General features: G+C 36.8%; 3 protein-coding genes across 5 annotated transcripts; all 3 read right to left on the bottom strand.

Annotated features, from left to right (window-relative positions):
- Positions 1-352: 352 nt before the first annotated feature.
- Positions 353-5637, bottom strand: LOC113288916 (splicing factor 3B subunit 2-like). 2 transcript variants are annotated; one of them, XM_026538068.1, is made up of 18 exons: positions 5242-5637; positions 4973-5089; positions 4728-4856; positions 4570-4632; positions 4342-4449; positions 3777-3854; positions 3405-3497; positions 3163-3249; positions 2980-3081; positions 2761-2880; positions 2600-2662; positions 2261-2406; positions 2098-2179; positions 1958-2016; positions 1808-1856; positions 975-1075; positions 805-874; positions 353-715 (listed from the first exon to the last, which is right to left on the bottom strand). In XM_026538068.1, the coding sequence occupies exons 1-18, from the start codon at positions 5431-5433 to the stop codon at positions 644-646; spliced, it is 1731 nt and encodes a 576-aa protein (XP_026393853.1). In that variant the 5' UTR covers positions 5434-5637; the 3' UTR covers positions 353-643. The 2 variants fall into 2 exon arrangements, with proteins under 2 accessions (XP_026393853.1, XP_026393854.1); XM_026538069.1 differs by having other exon boundaries at positions 975-1051.
- Positions 5638-10377: 4740 nt separating this feature from the next.
- On the bottom strand, positions 10378-13806 carry LOC113288914 (bifunctional protein FolD 4, chloroplastic-like). Of its 2 annotated transcripts, XR_003330767.1 has the most exons (7): positions 13386-13806; positions 12930-13261; positions 12352-12588; positions 12070-12237; positions 11209-11445; positions 10822-10900; positions 10378-10696 (listed from the first exon to the last, which is right to left on the bottom strand). XR_003330767.1 is itself a non-coding variant. In XM_026538067.1 (5 exons), the coding sequence occupies exons 1-5, from the start codon at positions 13564-13566 to the stop codon at positions 11275-11277; spliced, it is 1089 nt and encodes a 362-aa protein (XP_026393852.1). In that variant the 5' UTR covers positions 13567-13806; the 3' UTR covers positions 11017-11274. The 2 variants fall into 2 exon arrangements, 1 of the variants encoding a protein (XP_026393852.1); XM_026538067.1 differs by lacking the exons at positions 10378-10696; positions 10822-10900 and having other exon boundaries at positions 11017-11445.
- A 146-nt stretch (positions 13807-13952) lies between these two features.
- LOC113288913 (peptidyl-prolyl cis-trans isomerase CYP21-1-like) lies at positions 13953-17568 on the bottom strand. Its single transcript, XM_026538066.1, has 7 exons — positions 17260-17568; positions 16679-16757; positions 15987-16034; positions 15384-15407; positions 14947-15129; positions 14599-14674; positions 13953-14370 (listed from the first exon to the last, which is right to left on the bottom strand). Exons 1-7 carry the CDS (start codon positions 17359-17361, stop codon positions 14208-14210), a joined length of 675 nt encoding a protein of 224 aa, XP_026393851.1. The 5' UTR covers positions 17362-17568; the 3' UTR covers positions 13953-14207.
- Between the last annotated feature and the right edge of the window lie 4123 nt (positions 17569-21691).

The following is a 21691-nucleotide window of genomic DNA, read 5'->3' as shown; positions in this document are numbered from 1 at the left end:
TGTGGACTACAACTGGGAGTAACTCGAATACATGCTTTTCACTGTTTCATGAAAACAGTGTGATCTTATAGACTAAAACTGGGAGTAGTCGCTCCCAATAGAACATAAGCACAAGCTGGGGGAAGGCTAAATACTCCCGGCTGTAATCCAATACTGATATTATTCATTAGGACACAGAAATTGATCAACACAGCTATCCATTACAGTGCCAACTGCTCTTTTTCTATCCTAGCCTAGCTAAACAGACCAGTTACCATTACTGTGTTTCTGTTTGACCTGTTTCAAACATACCTGCAGAAGACGTCGATTCAATTTAAATATTTCCTGGATGAATCTGTTTATCCTTTGGAATGTAAAAAGACACCAACAACAAAATGCTTTTAAGTAATTTCAGAAACACATTCCTGTACAACTTTACGCCAGTGAAAGCAAGAACCAGGCTTACAAAATTCCTTAAGACTACAGATGAGAGTAAATTATAAACTCAGCTCAAAACATTTAAACCAGTGCAGGACATGAGAGAAACAGAAACTTCTGCCAGTTAGAAAATGCTAAGAAAACCAAAATATACGGATCCAGTGCTTTCCGCATACTTTCCCCAGGCTCTGTTACTATTCTAACACAGGTACAAATATTACAATATCTAAAACTTGAAATCTTTCTTTTTTGATTTCCCATCCTTCTCGTACATCTTTCTCTTCCTCTTCTTCTCATTCTGCACAAGTCCCATCAAATTTATGAGTGAAACAGGTGAATATATAAAACTACCATGAAAATGGCAAACTGCAGAGACATCAAACATACCTCCGCAACCATATCGCTGAAATCCTCACGCTGGCTACGCTGTTTCTCTTCTTCCCTTGCTTCCTCGTACCTGCAACAGAGTGAGATCAAACATTAGCAATATATTCCTCACAAAGCAAAATATTAATTCAGCCTTTTGACAACAATCTCTTTTACAGTTTCTCTCTTACTTGGCAGCCAGAACACCATCCAGGTTCTCCAACCCTTCCAATTCCTCTGGTTTGAAAGAGACATCAACTTTATCTGCCTTTTGACCTCGAAGTAGATCAACCTGCGGAAGAAAACTAGTAAGATGAATGACTAGGACTTATCTTAAAAAACTATGAGTGATCAAACCAGGAGACCGCATACTGCAGAGTGGAAACAACTTAACTCGAAATTACTTTTTCATCTCCTAGGAAATTTCGACATTAATTCAAGTAATTATGACTAGCTAAGCCACAGATATATGTTTGTGTGTGTGCGTATGTATATATATCATGATGCAACAAGCAAACACAAGTAGAATGTAACTCTCAGACCCCTAAAGTGACTGTGCACCCGTATGAAAGACAAAAAGATGTTTTCAGAACAAAATTTTTGATCTAAAGAAATATACCGCAACTACAGTTGACAAGGAGTGCAGAGAACATTACCAACCAATTGCACGTGAGAACGGACAAAAAGGATTACCCAAGTATCAAATGGCAATATTATATATTTGGTTCCATCTCACTACATGTAGCCCAGCTTGATAGACATTGCAAAACATAGTAGTGCAGAGAACTTTCAGATACTTGGTGCAATCCATATTACAATGAGCTAACCTACTATCCAGTGCGTACCAAAAACCCAACATGCTTGTAGCAGTCGATTAGAATAATTAGTTACATAACATTGGTTTTGTTTAAAGTCTCTGCTACGTATATAGTTAGCTTTCCCCTAGTTAACATTCAAGATTTACTAGAGCAATGAACTCCCTATTAAAATAAGGATGGAAGAAAGGAAGATAACAAATCAATACCCTTTTGGAAGCTGCAGCCTTTTCCTGTGCTCCAGCACCAACCACATACCTGAATCCATAAACAAATGTTAAAGACTTTTTCTAAATCATTACCAAATATAGTATAGTCAATTCGACAAAACTACGTGACTATCATTGCCATGTACATACGTGTGTGTTGTCCCAAGCAAGGTTCCAGGAGCGATCTTTTCTTCTTTTTCTTCAAGCACCTATATAAGAAGGACCACAAGAAGGTAAGCAAGAATACAAACAATGACTTACGATGTAAGGACTGCAGAATATTTACTCACTTGGTACAGTTGTCTCTCAGGTTCTTTTCTCTGCTGCTTCCGTAGTTCAATGACATCTGGTGTCTCCACACCACCAGGAGTGCTGAAAAAAGAAAAAGCTCATTAGTACACATTATCTAGCACACGCTACCACTAAACATATTATGCAGAAGGCAGAAATTACCTTGACAGTATACTCTCTCCACCCTCGGATTTAGTTCCATCATCTAATTCCTCTTCTGGAATATCTTCATCCACATCATCATCATCGTCGCTTTCTACCTCATCCTCCAAATCTCCCCAATGCTTGCTCCTATCAACAGGCTCTTCCTGAAAATTACATCACCCTCAAATAGTGAGCGAATAAGGCATCTATTTCATGTACTTCATACTGAAAACAATTGTATCTCAATGAGCAGTTTCCTTGCACACACTACCTTTAAACATGTCTAACGTTTTTCCAAATAACCAGACTCAGAATGCTAAGATTATTTTAAATACAAGCGAAGTTATGACATACTACCTCGTAGTTAAGTTGTTCCTGTTGCTGCACTCCAAAGACATCTCCGTATAATGGACGCCCATACTATACAAATATTGAGAAGAATTCCCAATGTTAACAAGCATTCCTCAAATTAGCGAAACAGAATCTAACAAAAAACTGAAGAAAAAAAGTGAACTCACTTCGTCAACAGGCGGTTTACCCCAACCTCCAGGATGATAACCGAAGCTAGCACCGGGAGGAATAGGAGCATTCAGACCAGGAATTTTAAGATGTGGATAAGACGGAGGGGGGCCATATCTCTGTTTAATAACAAAAAAAAGAGAGACTGTCTCAATTAATGAATCAAGAAGCTTGTAATACCAATTAATGAAATCAGTAATATATTAGCTAAAATTGACCTGCATATTAATAAGCCATGGGGGAGGCGCACCCTCTGGCATACCAAGGGCTTCTTTTAAATCCTGTGACAGCATACCTGGCTTCATCTCTCGTAATTTCACCTGTATACACCAAAATAACTGTAAATACAACTACTAGATTGGTTTCTCTGAATTCAAGTAGATTAACCACAGAACCTATACCTCAAACTCTTTCCCTTCGTGATAGAGCTCCCCATGACTAGTAAGCTTAGGCTTGGTCTGATATTTAAAGAAGGCATCATGGAGAACCTGTATATGGGTACAGAAATCAGGTGGTTAGAACCATTATAATTAGCCAGAGAACATAATGTGTAATACACAAGACTGGACTTTCTGTATAGAAGTAAAACAACGAAGGAGAGAGACGCGTGATAATTCATAATATCATAAAAAGTAGCTCAAACCTGATAATCAATATCCATCTTTCCCATCTTTGGTTGCATTCGCTCACGTTGCTTCTGTTTCAACTTTTTACTGTCCTCTTTCTCAATGTACGCCTACATATGACATCATTGAAACCATTAATTAATAGAATATAAACCGAGAGAACATGAATTGAAAGTATCATTATCTGGCTACACAAAGAGGAAAGCAACAGAGTTATGTAACCATCTTCCAAAAGAAGGTGAGAGGATTCTAACAGCTCAAAACATTCTTCAAATATACTGAAGTTTTTAGAAAACAACTGATAGCACAATGGCCAGTGGCGCAAAAAGAATAAATGTCTCAAAATTGGATAACACTTAATCATTGCAGACCTAAGCATCCAGTTATACCTGTCTAATTTTCTCGATTCCGGTTGCCGCAATGAAGTCAGGGAGTTGAAAAGGCTGTTTCTCAATACCACGTTTTCCCTAAAAAACACATAAAAGATGGATTAGTGATTTTAGATTCTCCGTATCAAAGCAGCCAATGGGCATAATTATTCCAGTGGACTATACTGCCGCAATAAAAAAATACATCCAGTCCATGTATTGCGCAAAGTAAGCCACACAAGCTGCATTGCAACATCAAACATAACCCGACGACTCATCTCTCACTCAAACTTGTCTAGGCACCTTAATTTGATATAGAACAAAAAAAACCACATAACCCCTAGCAAATATGTTAACAAATAAACATATCAAAGATTCTTTTCAAAAAATACCACCTACTTCTGTCTCCATGATTGTTACAGCCAGTCCCCTGCAAGAACCACACATCCATATAAGAGGAGTGAAACCTTATTGATTCTATTATTTTCGCTCACCCTCTTACATGAACCCCTTTTACAACGTAAGTCCATTTATCATGCATGTACATACTAAGTAAACTATTATCTATGTCCAGTCGACCACTCACCTGTAAGAATTTCCTCTTTTGACACCAATGCCTTGGCACAGGAACAGTATTTCGGTACGATTTGAGAAACACTAGCAACTTTGGGTCTGCTGCTGTTGCATCCCACACCTAAAAATATATGAAACATCCAAAAAGATTTGTCAAACAAAAAAAATACAACTGAATACACCAAAAAAAAAAGAAGAAGATATCATAATATCATATATATATATATACAATATGGCATACCTCAACCACATCAGGCCTTGCGCATAATTGTTTCAGTTCAGCAATCTTCATCCTCCGTTGTAACTGAAACAGGTATGACATAAGCAAATCATTAGAAGAACTAAAAAAAAAAAAAACATAAAATAAATCAGACTATACCATAAATAATAACTAAGTACCTTCTTCTTTTTATTTGAAACCCCTCCTTTCTCGTTCTGGTTGGCATCTTGCTCTTCTTCTTGATCTGAATCAGAGTCATCTTTCTTCTTCGTTACCTTTTTCTCCTCTTCATCCTTCTTATCATTATCCTATATAAATGACACCACAAACCCCAAATCCAGAACCCAAAACAAATCAAAAACTATAAACGGAAAACACAGACAAAAAGAATAAAACCTCAATTCAAAATCTATGAATTTATTACCTCTGCATCAGCAGCTTCCTTAACATTAAACTTCTCAAAGACGCTCTTCAACTCGGCGTAAGCATCCCCAAATTCAAGGTTCTCGGTGACATACTCAATTTCAACTTTTTCAAGAGGCTGTTGATTCTCGAATAATCAACACATTAGTAAACCCAATTACAACGTTATACACAACATGAAACCCTAATGCGAAGTATAACATAGATATAACAAAAACCCTAAAACCCCAATGAAGAGAGTAAAACAAACAAAAAAGAAGAAATAATTACCTGGTGCGGACCGGAGTTTTCTTTAACGTTGTCATCACTATCAGTTTCAGTGATGTTATTTTGTTTCTTATTATTTTTCTTTTGCTTTCTCCTGCGTCTACGCTTCTCGCTCTCTTTAGATTTCTTGTTGGTGCTGTTTTGCTTTAAATCTCCATTAGAGACGGAATTAGGGTTTTCAATCTCGACTGTCATTCCGCCAAATCTGAAGAAGAAATTGAGCGAAAACGAAGGGAGTATATATTTAGAGAGAATTTGTTTCGTGATCTATCGCTCTACCAAAGCGAGTGATGGTGGGCGTGGGTGCAATGGACGAGATTACAGAGCTACACCGCTACATTAATAGGGTAGAACTATGTTCCTACACCGTAAGGTCGGTCTGGTAAATTGGGAGCTTACGAATTTTATTTTTATTTTTTTGCCAAGCACACTGCAAGCTTAGGGCAACTCTTATGGTGCGGAGCTAAAACCATCCATAATTTAATGATTCTCGGAATATTTGTGGACCCTCAGAAATTTGTGGAGCCAAACCCTAGTGTGGGAATATTAAAATGATTCTCCATCCGATTACTCAATGTCTGGACTCTGGATACCCCATCTGGCTCTTTAATGTCCGGATCATATTTTTTTCCAAATTAACTTATCCGGTCGCTTGATGACCGGATGACATTTCCTTTTTAATCAAAAAGGCCAACATGTTTGAGTGAACAGAATTATAATTCTCCCACTAATCCATGTTCGGTGAATAATTGGTACATCAAATGGACTAGTGGGAGATGCTTTTTTCTTTTACAAGATCGTTGGCACGCGCTTTGCGCGTGCTGTAATTTTACAAATCAAGGGGTAGGGGACTTGGGGCTGCACGTGCATTTCATAAGTGTGAAAATACATTTTCTGAGAGACGCGTGTTTGTTGGATACCCAAACACGGCAACACCTGTTTGATTATTCCTAAAACGGGAGGGTAATGCCATCATTTGGGTTTACATTGAGAGTCGTAACCCTAAAATCATTTGGGTTTCTTCTCCACTACCTGCTCTGCTTCTTATCTTCTGCTTTTTGCTATTTCTTCCTCTAATTGTCATTCTATCTCCCGATCGAGACTAATAACAGAATCCAAACATTAGGGCTGGCAATGGATAACCGATATCCAATATCCATTTCCGAAATCCGACATCCTATAGGATTTAATCCAACATATCGAATATCGGATATCGGAATCCGATATTCTATCGGATATTTCCTCTTAACGATATCGATATCGGAATAGGCTGTTTCCGTTAGGTTAATATCCGATATCTGATAGTCTAGGGGTGTACTTGTAATTTCCTATCCCTAGGTATATGTGTCGCATGTCGGGAGAGAACAACCCATTTCATTCATTCTACCAAAAGTCTGTTTTTTCTCATTCTCTAACAGTGATTCACTGGTTCGTGATTTGATCGAGAGAGGGGGACTGAGCGATCGATTTGATCGTGATTTGGTCGAGAATATTGATGATTAGAGACTCTCAATCAAGAAGTAAGTCATTGTTTGTGTTTTCTATTATTGTTTCGAAGTTTAGGTTTTTTTTCCCCAAATCGATTGCGTATTTAATTGTTTTTGTTGTTTATTATTGTTGCGAATAGCGGATTGTAGGTGGGTTTGATGTATATTTTGAATTATAAAATTGTATGATGTTTAATTTTGATTTTAGAGAGTTAGGGTTTGTGATGTTCTTCCCTAAATTAGAAATTAGGGTTTATAAGAAGAACTTAGAAGGGAAATAACTGTTTGAGTTTCTATTGGATTTATATGAATTTGAAATTCTTTGTTGTATGGTATCAAAAAATCAAAGTATTTGAGAACTAATTTTGTTGATTGTTAACAAGTTACAGCAAAATGTAAATATCTAACAATACACTTTTTTTGGATTTCTAAATATTTGATGCTAACCAAATATTTTGGAACCCACGTATCTATCTTGTTTAACCTTATTTCTGGCATATATATACACAAGCAGAAACCTGTTTCTCCCTACAATTGTAAAGTTCTGCGCTTCGTTTTCCTTATCCTTTTTGAACTAAGTTTCTTAGCTTTTCACCTGATCACAATTATTTTGTCTTTACTTTCTTTGTTCCTTCAGCAATAGCTAGTTGCCACAGGAAATAGTTTGAAGAAGCAAGATTGATCCAAGGGTTAAAGCTTTTGTATCGTCTGGAGGATCATCTTCTTGGCACATATCAAGTAGGTTTTCTATCTGTTAGTTTTCTATCTGTTAAAGCAAGTTAATGCCTAATCGATTGTTTCGAATTTGAATCTTCCTTTTAGTTTAATTTTGTCATTTCTATGTTAATATGTCAACTGATTTCAAGAAATATTTGTGAGATTTTGCCCCTGCTACTTTCATACAATTTTGATATATTGAGTTGGTGGAAGCTAAGTGCCGCTAAGTACTCAATTCTATCAAAGATAGCAAGGGATGTGTTGGCTGTTCCGGTGACCAGTGTAGCATCAGAGTCCATGTTTAGCGATGGTGGAAGGGTTATAACAACACACAGAGCTTCATTAAGTCCAGAATTAGTCCAAGCACTTCTATGCTTAAGTGATTGGCTGCCCGGCTCCTTTGATGCAGGTAAATCTTCTTTTCCTTTGCTTAGTTCTTTTCCTTTGCTTTTTTGTGATGCATCATGTACCATTAGCTGATCGAACAACAATTGAATCTTTCATTTTCTGCAACAACCAAGGAAAGCATAACCATGAGCATGACCATGAGTACTGAGTAGCATGAGTATGGACAAACATGTATAAAACCTGTTGCTAGTATAACTCCACCTGCAAATGCGCTTTTATCATAAAGAATATATTGTTTCGTTTGTTTCGTTTTGTTTCGTTTAAACCCTGTTGCTAGTATAAACCATGTTTGCTTCTCTTTTGTTTCGTTTGTGAATGCAGATATGGAAGTCATCGACTGAAGTTGATGCAATGATGCAACATATAACCAGGCATCCAAGGAAGATCATCACTAGCAAGTTGTTTGACATTATTGTTAAGTCTATGTACAAGAAGACATGGTTTTTTCTCTTTTGCTGTTGTGTACTTTAGTTTGCAGACTGTTTGGTTGGGTGTTTGTAGTTTTTTTCTTCATGTGTGATGTGACTGAGACACTGGAGTAGTGTTTGTGTGGGTTTTTCTGTCTTTCAGTTAAGCTAAACACTTGAAAATTCCGTTAAATTTCAGATTTTACTTCTGTCCAACAAAACCGGATATTAACGGATAAAAATCCGATATCCGATAGGTTAACCTTAACCTTATCGAATTGGATTTTTGATATCCTTCGGATGTTATCGGATATCGGATATCCGATAACCCTTAACCTTAACCTTATCGGTATGGCCAATATCCGACGGATATTTATCCATTGCCAGCCCTACCAAACATGCCAAATCAAACAACTAAGTCTATGTATTTCAAAACTTCGATTTGATCCACAATTAATACAAACCCTAACAGAAACTTGCTCGCCTGATCAAGATGTATTAACCCTCAAAATCATCAAATTAGTTGAACGAAGTGTTTGAACAATTGGGTACTTTATTACGGTTCAGATCGGTGAGATGGATGCTTGGGAATCTCGTCTAATTTTGGAATTATAATCGTTTTTAATTTTTCTTAAATTATATGTGAGGTTTGAAGGAATGGGTGTCTGTTACTCATTTTTTGATGAAGAATTTGGAGGAAATTTTATAAACTTCAATAGTGTTAGATTAGATTGATTTTTTATTTTGATTATATGGAGATTTTTCATTCCCTTTATTTATTTTTATACCCCCATTAATTTTATATCATGGTCGAGTGAAAAAATGAAACAAAGGATAAAATCGGAAGTTCAAAATTTGCAGCTTCACTTGCTACGGTAAGGGGTGTTCCCTTTATATAATAGATTTTCACTACTTCTCCTAAAGTTTGACTACACCGTTTCAAAATGAATGAATAGTGATGATCATCCACTTGGAATCAGGCACATATTTTAACTTCCAAGACTTTCTGTGTTTTTTTTAAATTTTTTTTGGAATACTCATCCGGTCACTTCATGACCGGATTGAAAAAGCAAATTATTTCATCCGGTCACTAAGTAACAAAATGACAAAAAATAAATAAAAAGTAAATAAATCCGGACACTAACCGAACACTTAGTGTCCGGATGACATATCCGGTCATCCAGTGATCAGATGGACTACTCCACAGCCTATTATGTATATCAGTGGAGTACCATCTGGACTTCACAAAGATATGAACCTAAATTCTTCCCATAGGCATTTTTTATCCATAAAAAGTGAATTATCACAAAGATATGGAGTTATTTTTTCTCCATAGGAGTTGCCCTTACGAATGCGTACTTGAAGGCTTATTGTTGATAGCGTAATCTTTTGGACTACAGTTGGGAGTAGTCAGACTCGAATTCATACTTGCTTTTAACTGCTTCATCAAAACAGTGTGATCTTCTAGACTAAAACTGGGAGTAGTCGCTCCCAAAGATTTATTCGCCAATAGAATATAAGTGCAAGCTGGGGGAAGGCTAAAAACTCCCGCTGTAACCAATACCGTTGACAACAATGTAAGAACTACCAGAATTCTCCAGTTTTAATGATATAGCTGAATTTATTCATTAAGACACATAAATTGATCAACAACCTGTCCATTACAGTGCCAACTACCCTTTTCCTATCTCTAGTCTAGCTAAACACACCAGTTACTACTGTGTTTCTATTTGATCTGTTTCAAACATCAATTCAATTTAAATATTTCTTGGATCCATCTTTTTATCCTTTGGAATGTAAAAAGACACCAAGAACAAAATGCTTTAAAGTAATTTCAGAGACACATTCCTGTACAACTTTACGCCAGTGAAAGAACGAACCAGGATAACAAAATTCCTTTAGGTTTCTCTTTTCTCTTATCATCTTTGTGTATCGCGGGATGATTTACATTATACTGCGAGGGTTCCTTCGCATAAGTTGTTATCTTCTGAAGAATCCAAGATATGAAATCTTTGGTCTAGACACTACCCTTGAGATAGCATACATAACAGAGCTTCTGCTAGCTTCACATAGCTGCATAGATTTTTTAGAATGTTGGTCGACAAGGAAACCATGATACATCAAGTCTAAATCAGATGAGTTTGTTTCATTACATGTACATTATCACAGTGTATACAGATGCCGAGAAGGATTTTGCTTTGCAAAAGACAACCTACATTATCATTCTAATGAAATTCAAATCCACATATTTTTAATACAAACAGTGGGTGTCCTACAATGGGTGTAAGTGAGTGGTGGGTGTGTACAGATCCTCACCCTCAAACGAAAAAAAGTAAGAAACCGACCTATGTTATTCTATCATTACCTCGGTAAGCTCAGAGAGGCGCGACTCCTTAACTTATTGATAGTTGCTGCCGTTTCTGCCATAGGCAACCTAGCCTAAAAAAAGGAAACAAGAAAGCTCAGCAACACTTCATGGAAACAAACTGAACCCCATGGAAGGAAAAAATCACCTTGATAAAAGATGGGAAAAAGAAAAGAACGAAACCGATATATCTGCTTACCTGTGCTAGAACAGCAGCAGTAACTGGAGACTTGGCTCCAAAGTCTCTAGGACAACCTGGTAAGTGAGTTGATTACATTCTGCACATTATTAAGTGGAGGTGGTCACAAATCCTGAAACGGCTCCAAATCCTTATAGCCATAGGCTTGATAGGTTAACGGAACTCTATTAAGAAGCTATCACTCAAAAAGGCAAATACAACTTGCACTTGGATTACAAACCAGCACAACATATTTATAATAGGTGTAGCGATTAAAATGAGCAAAATGAAATAGAATGAGAAAGGCAAAGATGTGAACTCAACTGTATAAATATAAAGGAAGAGAATATGAATAAGCTTACAGTAAAAACGAAAAGAAAGCTAGTCACTAAGATCATTAAGAATAACCTTCTATTGAGAAGGGGCACACGTAACATCATTGTTTCCAGATAAGCCGCAAAAATCGTCCAGCTCTCATTCAAACTTGAGTGCTCTCTTAGCTGAGCTAAGGGTATTTGATAGAAGCATGGCTATGGTCATCGGACCGACTCCACCAGGTACTGGAGTAATAGCGGAAGCTACTTTACAGGCTTCGTCATAGCAAACATCCCCAACCAACCGGTAGCCTCGAGGACTTTCTGGGTCCTGTCAAACATAAAAGCAAATTCAATAATCTGGGTAGGCTTCAACCCGAAACATGACTTCCCCCGAGTTAAGTTTTTTTGATGCAAAAAGGGCAAATTTAATTAGAAAAACAAAGATGTCATCAAGAGTGACACCAAAAGAAAAAAGAAAGAAAAACAAAAAAGAAAACGAACGAGATCACATAGGAGCAACTCAAAACCCTCCAACAGATAAAAAAGCAGAGAAGATTCAACCATCAACTCCAAAGAAACTACCTAAAGTACTCAAATAAAAACGAAAAAAATTCATTCTTCAAAACCCTCATTTTCATCCTGATACGAGCATTAGACAGCATCAATTTGCTCATCAATTTACCCCGAGTTAAGTTAGTCCAACTATCTTCTTTGAAATGCTTTTTGGGGTCAGACGAAAAAAAAAAAGCTAACATATCTTGATTACAGTATGCCTACATGTATTTGAAATTTAATCTTTTTTTTTTCTTTTTTTGCTGGTATTGTCAATATTGTGGACCAACAAAACAAAAATAATAAATCAATATAGAATGACCTTTTCTTCAAAAAATATAAAATCCAGTCTGTTAGCAGTAAAAATAGTTAGCACAAACATTGGACAGATCCTACTTACATCTATTGGGTTGATGCCGACATCAATGATAACAGCCCCTGGCTTAATCCAGCTACCTCTCACCATATTCGCTTTTCCAGCCGCAGAGACGATGATATCTGCTTGTCTCACGATCTCCTCAGGGTTCTCGGTTCTAGAGTGCACAATAGTGATGGTAGCATCTTCCCTCTACAAACATCAGACATCAGTATGCGAAGAATAACCAACTAAAATCAAATTTAACGAACTAAATCAAGTTATATAGTTTGACATGTATGCCAAATAACAAAGCAAAAGAAGTACCTGTAGCAGTAGTGACACGGGAAGTCCAACAATGTTACTACGACCAATTATAACTGCTCTCTTCCCCTTGATTGTGATGCCATATCTGTGCAACAACTCTATGCATCCTTTGGGGGTACATGAAACAAAAAAAGGCTCCCGATCTCGCTTGGCAAGAAGCCCGATGTTTAGTGGATGAAATCCGTCGACATCTTTATCAATACTAACGGCGTTCAAGATTCTCGCTTCATCCATATGCTGACACAAAGATCGTAAAGCTCATAAGATCCCTTTACCGCATAACTTACTAATACCAAAATTCATCATAAGAACAACTAGAGAGTAACTAGCAGCAAGTATCTTAACAGTCCAAGGTTGCATCACATTTGAACACAAACACTTCCTATCATCTAACTCTCAAAATCAAACTTTGCAAGGTAAAGATTAAGACTCAGAATCTACATAACAAAGGGACATCAAAATTCAAATGCAAGTACTAAACCAAGCAGTAATACGACATTTTTGTATCTGATACAGTTACGAGCAACACAATATGTTCATTTGGTATATTATAATAATTTTTACGAAAGCATACTTACACGAGGTAGAGGCAGCTGAATGAGGATACCATGAACTTTGGAATTCTCATTATAATCAGCAATATGCTTAAGAACATCTTCTTCTGTAGAATCCTCAGGCAAGCAAATTTCATAAGATGTAATCCCAACTGCTTCACAAGCCTTCTTCTTATTTCGCACATACGTTGCAGAATCTTTCCTATCTCCAACTAGAATAACAGCTAACCCTGGTACAACACCAATTGCATCCTTCATCTTCAATACTTCAATTTTGATTTCATCTTTGATTTGCTTCGCAACCGCCTTTCCATCAATTACTTTCACAGAAGTTTCAGTATTCAGTGACATAGCCACTGAAACAAAAGATTAACCAAATACAATCGATCTTTGAGCATTTGGGTGAGAAGGTATTGAAATAAAATGCCCTAATATAAAAATCAGATTATGAATGGCATAGTTTAGAGGTTTTACACATACCAGCAGTGGAGTAAGAACTTCGCCGCTGCGTACTGAGAACACCAAAGCTGGGATTTCGAGGTCTGCAAGAAACAATAGCTGATGATTGTCTTAAATGAAAAATACCAGTTCGGATTTTATTGAATGTGAAAACACGAGCTGTTGCGGATGAAGAACAATCTGAGAAAATTGCTGAGGCCATTGCTCGATTGAAGATGTCCTAGGTTAGGGTTTATGGTGGTTGTTGGAAGTGAGAAAGAGAAAGAGAAAAAGAAGGCACGATTTTAGGGTTTTAGAGGGAGTAGAATAGTGCAGTGTATGCAGAATGTAATAAAGTGAACGCGATTAAATCCCGCCAAATAAAGGTTGCACAGCTTCTGAGAATCTAGGGAAACTTTATGAGAAGGCCGCCAATTACAAATATATCCTGTCACCGGAAGTCATCAGAACTGAGTAGTTTCCGGCCAAATTATTATCTGGTTCTGGATGGCGGTGATGGCGGTGGCCTGGTGGGCAAGGTGGATGTTGTTTTGTTGACCCTAGAGTAGGTTGGATTACAGACCCTCTTGTTTTTATATTCTTGCAGTTTATACAAATAAGTAAACTTTCATTAGGCAGATGCAAAAATGAAAATTTTCATCTACAAGACTACTACTGTGAGAGTATCTGTATTTGTAACATTGTTAGCGTCCTAGTGCACAAATTAAACGCTCCAAATGAGCAGTTGGCAAAAACAAGGCAGAGTGGATCTTCTAGAAACACATGCCGGATCGAAATAAACACTAATGCCATCAACAGCCAAATCCATTTGTGACACAGTACTTGTTGAAGAGTCGGACTTCTTCATGTTTCTTCATCCCACTTGCTCATAGGTATCTCTCCCGAGTCCGCAATAACAACCTTCTTCCTGGGTTTCCCGTTATAAGTCCCAGCTCCACCCTCTATTGCGTATACTGTGTCCATCCCTTGAATAACTTTACCAAATGCAACATGCTCCCCATCCAGCCTTTAATAATACAAGCAAAAACATTATGTTTCAGCTATCTAGTAGTTAAGCGTAGCCAAAGCAAAGATGAGAATAGAAGAATATGAAAATAAACATCTATTGATGCGCCAATTGAATTTCAATATATGCATGTAAGCGCCAGAATCTTTCAGGTGCATACAGTGGATTTGATTGGACAGGCCTTGCTAATCTATTAATGAAATGACTCATGCCTTCGGTGCGCCTTACCAGCTGGCCTTGACTGTCGTTATGAAGAATTGCGAGCCATTGGAATCAGGTCCAGAGTTCACCATGGAAACAATACCTACAACCACCACCAGCCTACAATTCAGAAATCTGCATCACTTCAGGGAACATTCAACTGAATGCATTCTCATAGGAACCAGAAAAAGAATTATAAAATGCAATCAACCAAACACATGTAATTTAGCTCACAATTATTTAGCGTATTTTTCTTAATAGAAACTCAAGTAACCTCGCGCTACATAACTTAATAATACGAAGGAAGGATAAGAAACTCGGGATGTTTTGGTTTTTTAGGTTGTTCTCATTGAAGATGCCAAGCCAAGGACCTACCTGCATGTGAATGTTTGACCTTGAAATTCTCATCAGGGAAGGTACCACCATATATTGATTCAGCTCCTTTCCCATCCCCATGAGCTATGTCACCACCTTGTACTACGAACCCAGAAATTATTCGATGAAATGGTACTCCCTTATAGTGGAGTTCTTTTCCATTAGCACCCTTGCCCATTTCTCCTGCACTTGAAATAAAATTTGATCATAACCAGACTCTTGCAGAAGTTTGGTGTTGGGTCTACAGTTATATGTTTAACATATCCAGAAACACATGCCAGGAGAGATGATACACAGCTCTATGTAGAGTTGAATATGAAGTCAGACCTGACGTTATTACCAATGATGCTGGGATAAGATGTAAATGACGAAAATATAAAATGTGCTTCTCACAAGTGATCAGTTAATTGCTAAAGAGATCAGGAAGCTCGACGCACCTGTGCAAAGAGCCCTGAAATTTTCTGCAAAAAACAGATATAACTAGGCATCAGGCAATCATGTACAAAGTATGACGTGCTGAATAGATCATTGTTTGAACATTCCATTTACCGATAGATATATCAAGCAAATGAAACAAGGAACACATGAAAGAAATCTAAATTAGAGAACATCACTGGTAGAAAATATTATGAGTAACAAGTAACAACTTGTTCTGGGAATCTGCTTAAATTTTTACAACTCAGATTGATTGAAGAAATAATGATTTGGTTCTCCATTGAAAAATTTGGCCTCATGATCAGATAATTAGACGAACATATTTGCCAAAGAGAACTTTACTCCAATATAACAATTCAAGGTCATCAAATTTCATAATATAGACCATTCTAACATGTAGTTGTTGAATAGCCGTAAAATTTAATTAAGATTTATACATCATAAAATTTACTTTCCTATTATATTTGATTTCAAACGGCAAAATCTGCTAAAAAAGCTTAACCAATGAGATTGATAAACTATGATTTCACCGGTGCAACTATAAGGCAACATAGAAAGGGATCACATTAGGATCAAGAGAAATAGATGAGAGGTGAAGGACATACCAACTGTTTTAGGGACAACCTGACCATACAGCCCAATTACCAATCTACCTGCAGACAGTGTAAAAACAGTTCTCAGAGGCACATAAAAGTTAATTACATAACACTACAAACTTAAACATAATATTTCATTTTTAAGTAACAAATATTGTTTACTGGGTTACCGAAACACTACAGACATCAGAGACTGGTACTAAACAAATACATAAAACCCAAAACGCAAGCATGTGAATATTAGAAAGGTAACCCGTCAATTAGGGATTCTGCTTGGGAGAGGTATTGGGAAGGACTTGGAAAGTAATAATATTGATTCATACAGAAGAAACGGATTGCTCTTTTCACCCTTAAAAGAAAGAATAATTGTCTATCTTTCTACGAAAGATCCATAATACAGCGAAAACAATTTTCTACTGAAACCAAAGCTCGGTTATGAAGTTAGAACTGTTGTATATTAGTATGTCATGGAGACATGATTCACTGTTAACTTTAAGATACCACAATTACTGACTCGGACTTGTCCTTGGCAATCTATAGTAGAAAGAGCAATAGATGGACCACACATATACTTCTGAGCAACTTAGAGCATGTTGTAAAGCAACACATTTGTCGGTTTTTCAAGAACCGCAAGTAATCCAAAATAAGTTAAATAAACAGCATTTTCAACGTAATCTTTTTCACATACGAAAAGCTGTTACCTATACGTTGTTCGCCAATATCAACATCCAAGAACACCCTGTGAGTAATTTCGTGCACCTCTTCTGCCTTATCTTCTTCCTAAACACCAATTCGAGAGTACTAGTGTCATTAGCTAATTATTAATGAAATAAGAATGTACATTTCCTCTTTGAGCAGTAAAGATTGAAACAAACTGAATATTCTAATGGCATTGCCTGCTTCTCATTAATAACAACATGATAAACAATTTGACCTAAAATTATCGATTTCATAGGTTCTCAAGATTAGTCATTATTGATTGAACCCTACTTGGATCCATTGAAGATTCCACAAACGTCTCTCACTCTACTTGGAACCCATAGATGGTCTCTTTTACTACTAATTGTATCTAAGAGTGCAGTTAGGGTATATCACTAGATAGTATTACGTTATAACATAGATCAAGGACAGATCAGAGTGCATAGTTGCTTACTTGCTTGCTTACTATAAGAATGTGCAATCTACTAATCGAATTAAAGAAATCTCAGGAACGTTAAAAGCAAGAAACTGAGAAAAAAAAATTAAGCATAAACTGAGAAAGATAATAGAAGAGTAAACTTACCCGTCGAAAATTTGGAAATGCGAGAAAACTAAGAACGATTGCAACAAGGAATATAAGAAGAAATCTAGGTTGCAAATAATGTGAAATATCCCGACGCATCATTTTTATTCTCTAATTATCTTTTCTTTCTCCGTTCTATCTAAATTTCCGATTCACTCTTTTCTCTCATCATTCATTCATGGCATTTCTCTCTATTTCTCTCTCTAATTTTCTACTGAGAAGGTGAGATCTCTCTCAGTCTCTCTCCTCTGTTTTTCTCTCGAGTCTCGGGTCTGAAAGAGAGACGCTGTAGACGAGAAAGACTCGTGTTCCACGGTTCCGGAGTTATTTAGCTGTTGAAAGACAACATTGGACTTTGGAGGACCATAGCCCATCGGGGGAATATGCCCTAATAGCCTAATAGGATTTAACCTTAGGGTGGCAATTCCTATGACGTGAACAGAGACAAGAGATTTGTTCATTTTGCTCCTTCTATTGACTCAACAATTATGAAAAACGAGTGAACATATGGCCAATTTTATTGATTGCGGACCAATTAAAATCCCGAGTTTAAATTTAATATTTGTGTACGGAGTAAATTCGCTAACAAGTCTACCAAAATCGCGCAATCGGAGATAATCCGCCAGCGGTCTTACAAAACCCGCCAACGGCTATATCTTAATTTAATTATCCAACGGCTCTTACTCTTTTCGCTATAAATTCAGCTGATTTCAAACTTAAAATCCACAGTTCCACACCTTCTACACCTCTACCTCTAAATTTCTCAATTTCATACCATATCAATACTCATTTTTCTTTGTTTTTCACGCACAATTACTTATACCATCTCAATCTATCAGGAAAAATTCCAATAATCCCTTTCTCTAACAAATATGACATCCCCTTACAGCAATCTCAACAACAAACACAACAATCGGAACAACAGACACAACAAAGATCAAGTAGAGTTTGTGGTGTCAAGTATACGATGGATGAAGATGAATCAATTTGTACGAATTATGTACGAATTTGTAGATCAAATCAATGGTTGCCAGCAAGAAAAAGAATATGTTTTACGGAAAGATTTTTCAACGATTTCGTGAAAAAAACAGTAACATCAATGGTCGTGATCCTGACGGTTTGTCTCATCGTTTTCATCAAATTAGCAGAGACGATAGTAAATGCGTAGCTTTGATCATGAAAATGTGGCGCCCCAAAAGAAGTGGTGAAGGTGAAGTGGGTGTGGAATGAAGGCTTCGGGTAAAGTGGCAAAGATCCCACAAATATGATTCCCAACACGAATATTGTTACAACATTCTGAAAGTGCTTAACAAGTAAAATACATACTTGTTAGAAGGTAATCAAATGCCAGCAATGTCACCATGTCGTCCAATCTCGCAGGATTTTCAGAATGGTGCACCTGCAAATGGATCTCCATATGTTGGCTCTCCGAGTAGTCAGGGACAACACAAATCCAATCTAGACGTTAACACCAACGTCAAGAAAAGAAGGAAAGCGGTTCAGAAAGCTGGAAAAGCAGTGAGAGATGCGATCCAATTAGAGCAGCAGAAGGAGGTTCAGGCGAGTTTAATTATTATAAATTCAAGGAAATCGAGCAGAAGGTAGAACAAGATAGAAGAAGGGTCTGGGGCTCGGCAATAAGGCCACTTCAAAAAAGTCGTCTTTCACGAGAACAACATCACAAGGATTTTAACAGGAACAAGCTACTCTCCATGAACAATTCAATGATAAATTCACGACAACTTGCTATATGGAATTGGAAAGTGGATAAGGCGGAACAACAACTGGTGAACAATAATACCCACAACCCGGGTAGAACAAGATAGAAGCAGGACCGGCGCTTGGCAATAAGGCCACTTCGAAAAAGTCGTCTTTCACGAGAGCAACATCATAGGGATTTTAACAGGAACAAGCTACTCTCTATGAACATTTCAATGATGAATTCAATACAACTTTATATATGGATTAGTAAAGTGTAGAAGGCGGAAAAACAACTAGATGAATAACCATACCCACAACCTGGCCAGTGTGAAAGTGAGGAAGACGATGTCGATGCTTTTGATGCCTTGGAAGAAGAACAAGGTGATTCTGCCTTGATTAGTTAGATGCAGCCAATTTGTAATTTAAATGTAATGGTTTAGTTAAAATTACTTTTAATGCAATTTTCTTTAACTTATCAATTAATTTAAATAATATCACCGCATTACATCTAATTAAAATGAACAACGTGTTAGAGCACTGCTCGGCCGAACTCACAACCCTTGTTATCTCAAGCTTGTTTGTCAAGTTTAGTTGTCAAAACTATAAGTCTTGATTTCTAGTCTACTTATAGATATGTCTCGGATTAAGATAAAATGTGTAGTTGATCTTTAGACTTCACAACGTTCATCGATTGAAGACGAAGAACTAATAAGGGGAGCTTGTGTAATTTCATCAATAAAAGGTATGTGGAGACTTGAACTCATCTATCACTCATAAGTCTATCTCTATTCTATATCCTATTGAGACAAAATTCGTATAGATATATAGACTTTATATTATACACATTTGATATTTCGAGCTGAGTTTAAATCGCTTGCATATTTCTCGAAATATGTGTTGGTAAGCTTTCGCTTTAACCAATTTCATCTTTTATTCTTGACGAAAGTCAAAAGATGATCATGTAAAAATCGCCTGGTAACATCTTACATGATTTGTGTGAGACAGTCATTTGATGTAGACTCGGAATGTTTCGTATTGATATATTAATCACTTGAAAATTGATTTGAAGCTAATCATTTGTGTGAGACAGTTATTCCCGTCTTCTAAGAATATGTTTCAATGATTAACATAGAGTTTAGAACTATTAACCATTTATTGGATATAGCACAGTATGCATACTTGTATGCTAACTGTTGCAAGTTATTCCATGTCCTAGAACCATAGTATGCATACACGTATGCCTACTGGTTTGATAGTTGAAGTCCGGGAACTTAGTATGCATACCCGTATGCGTACCGGCTTATCAATTCAAGTCCGGGAATTCAATTGAGTTTGGCCGTGAACGACAATATGCGTACCCGTTTGCATACCGGCGAACCCAGACCAAGTCCGGCTACTTAGGTATGTATACTCGTTTGCATACTTGAGTGGGTTAAGTTCTAAAATCATTTTGTTCATGAACAAATACATTTATATAATAAGGAAAGCAATCTTTTGCAAACCATGGATGTAATGTTCATGAATTGATTCGAGTGAATCAAAATCGATTTTGCTTCAATTGTGTCTTGTATACTTCTATGAGAACATAAACAATTGAACAACTCTATAACTAGTTTCATTTGAGTCATTTCAACAAGTTATGATTAATATGAACAAAGTTGATATGAAAGTGTTCATATGGATAACTTCGGTTTATTATTTTTGAGCCAACTAAGTGGACACGTTTAAATACGGTTACCCATGTCTAAATAAAAGCACATTTCATTTGTGTATAACAAACTAAGTTCGATCTAACAGTTGAAAGATATTAGCTTGAATCTAATCAAGTTTTCATCTAACGATGAATATTGAATGCTTCGTTACCAAGGTAACATTGATTGCAAACCATGATTTGAAGACTATATAAGGGAGAACTCTAGAAACTGGGAAACCTAATCCCCACACCTCTTATGTGATACTAGTTGCGACTAGAGTCGATTTTCCTTTAACCTAGGTTTTTCTAAAACCATTATAGGTTAACGACTTAAAGACTTCATTGGGATTCTGAAGCCATACCCAACAATTTCTCTGTAGTTGCGTGTTCTGATCTTACTTTGTTCTATCATATTGAGTATTATATTCTCTAATATTTGCTCGAGATTCAATCTACGATAGGTAAGATAAAAAGTAGTCACAAACATCTTCGTCTCATCGTTTGTGATTCCACAATATCTTGTTCCGCTTCCATACAATTAAGATCATTGTGAGGTGATTGATATTACTAGTTTGTTCTTCGGGAATATAAGTTCGGTGTATCAATTGGTTCCCGTTTACCTTGATTTATCAAAAGAAGGAACAAAAACTCGTAGGTATTTCTGTGGGAGACAAATTTATTTATTCAATAGACTTTTCGGTGTGAGACTGATTTGTTTATCAAGTCTTCGACTTTGGGTCGTAGCAACTCTTAGTTGTGGGTGAGATCATCTAAGGGAATCAAGTGCGTAGAGTCATGTTGGGATTCAGAGGCGTAAGTAACGCGACTGTATCTTAATCAGTGTGAGATTGGTTAGGGCTCAACTACATTCAGTCCGAAGTTAACTTATAGTAGGCTAGAGTCTGTAGCGGCTTAATACAGTGTGGTGTTCAAATATGGACTAGGTCCCGGGGTTTTTATGCATTTGCGGTTTTCTCGTTAACAAAATTTCTAGTGTCTGTGTTATTTCTTTTCCGCATTATATATTTTATATAATTG

Source organism: Papaver somniferum, chromosome 6 (genome assembly GCF_003573695.1).
Source record: "Papaver somniferum cultivar HN1 chromosome 6, ASM357369v1, whole genome shotgun sequence".
NCBI lineage: Eukaryota > Viridiplantae > Streptophyta > Magnoliopsida > Ranunculales > Papaveraceae > Papaver > Papaver somniferum.
Note: the sequence above shows the minus strand (reverse complement) of the source record. Positions and strands in the feature narration are given on the sequence as shown.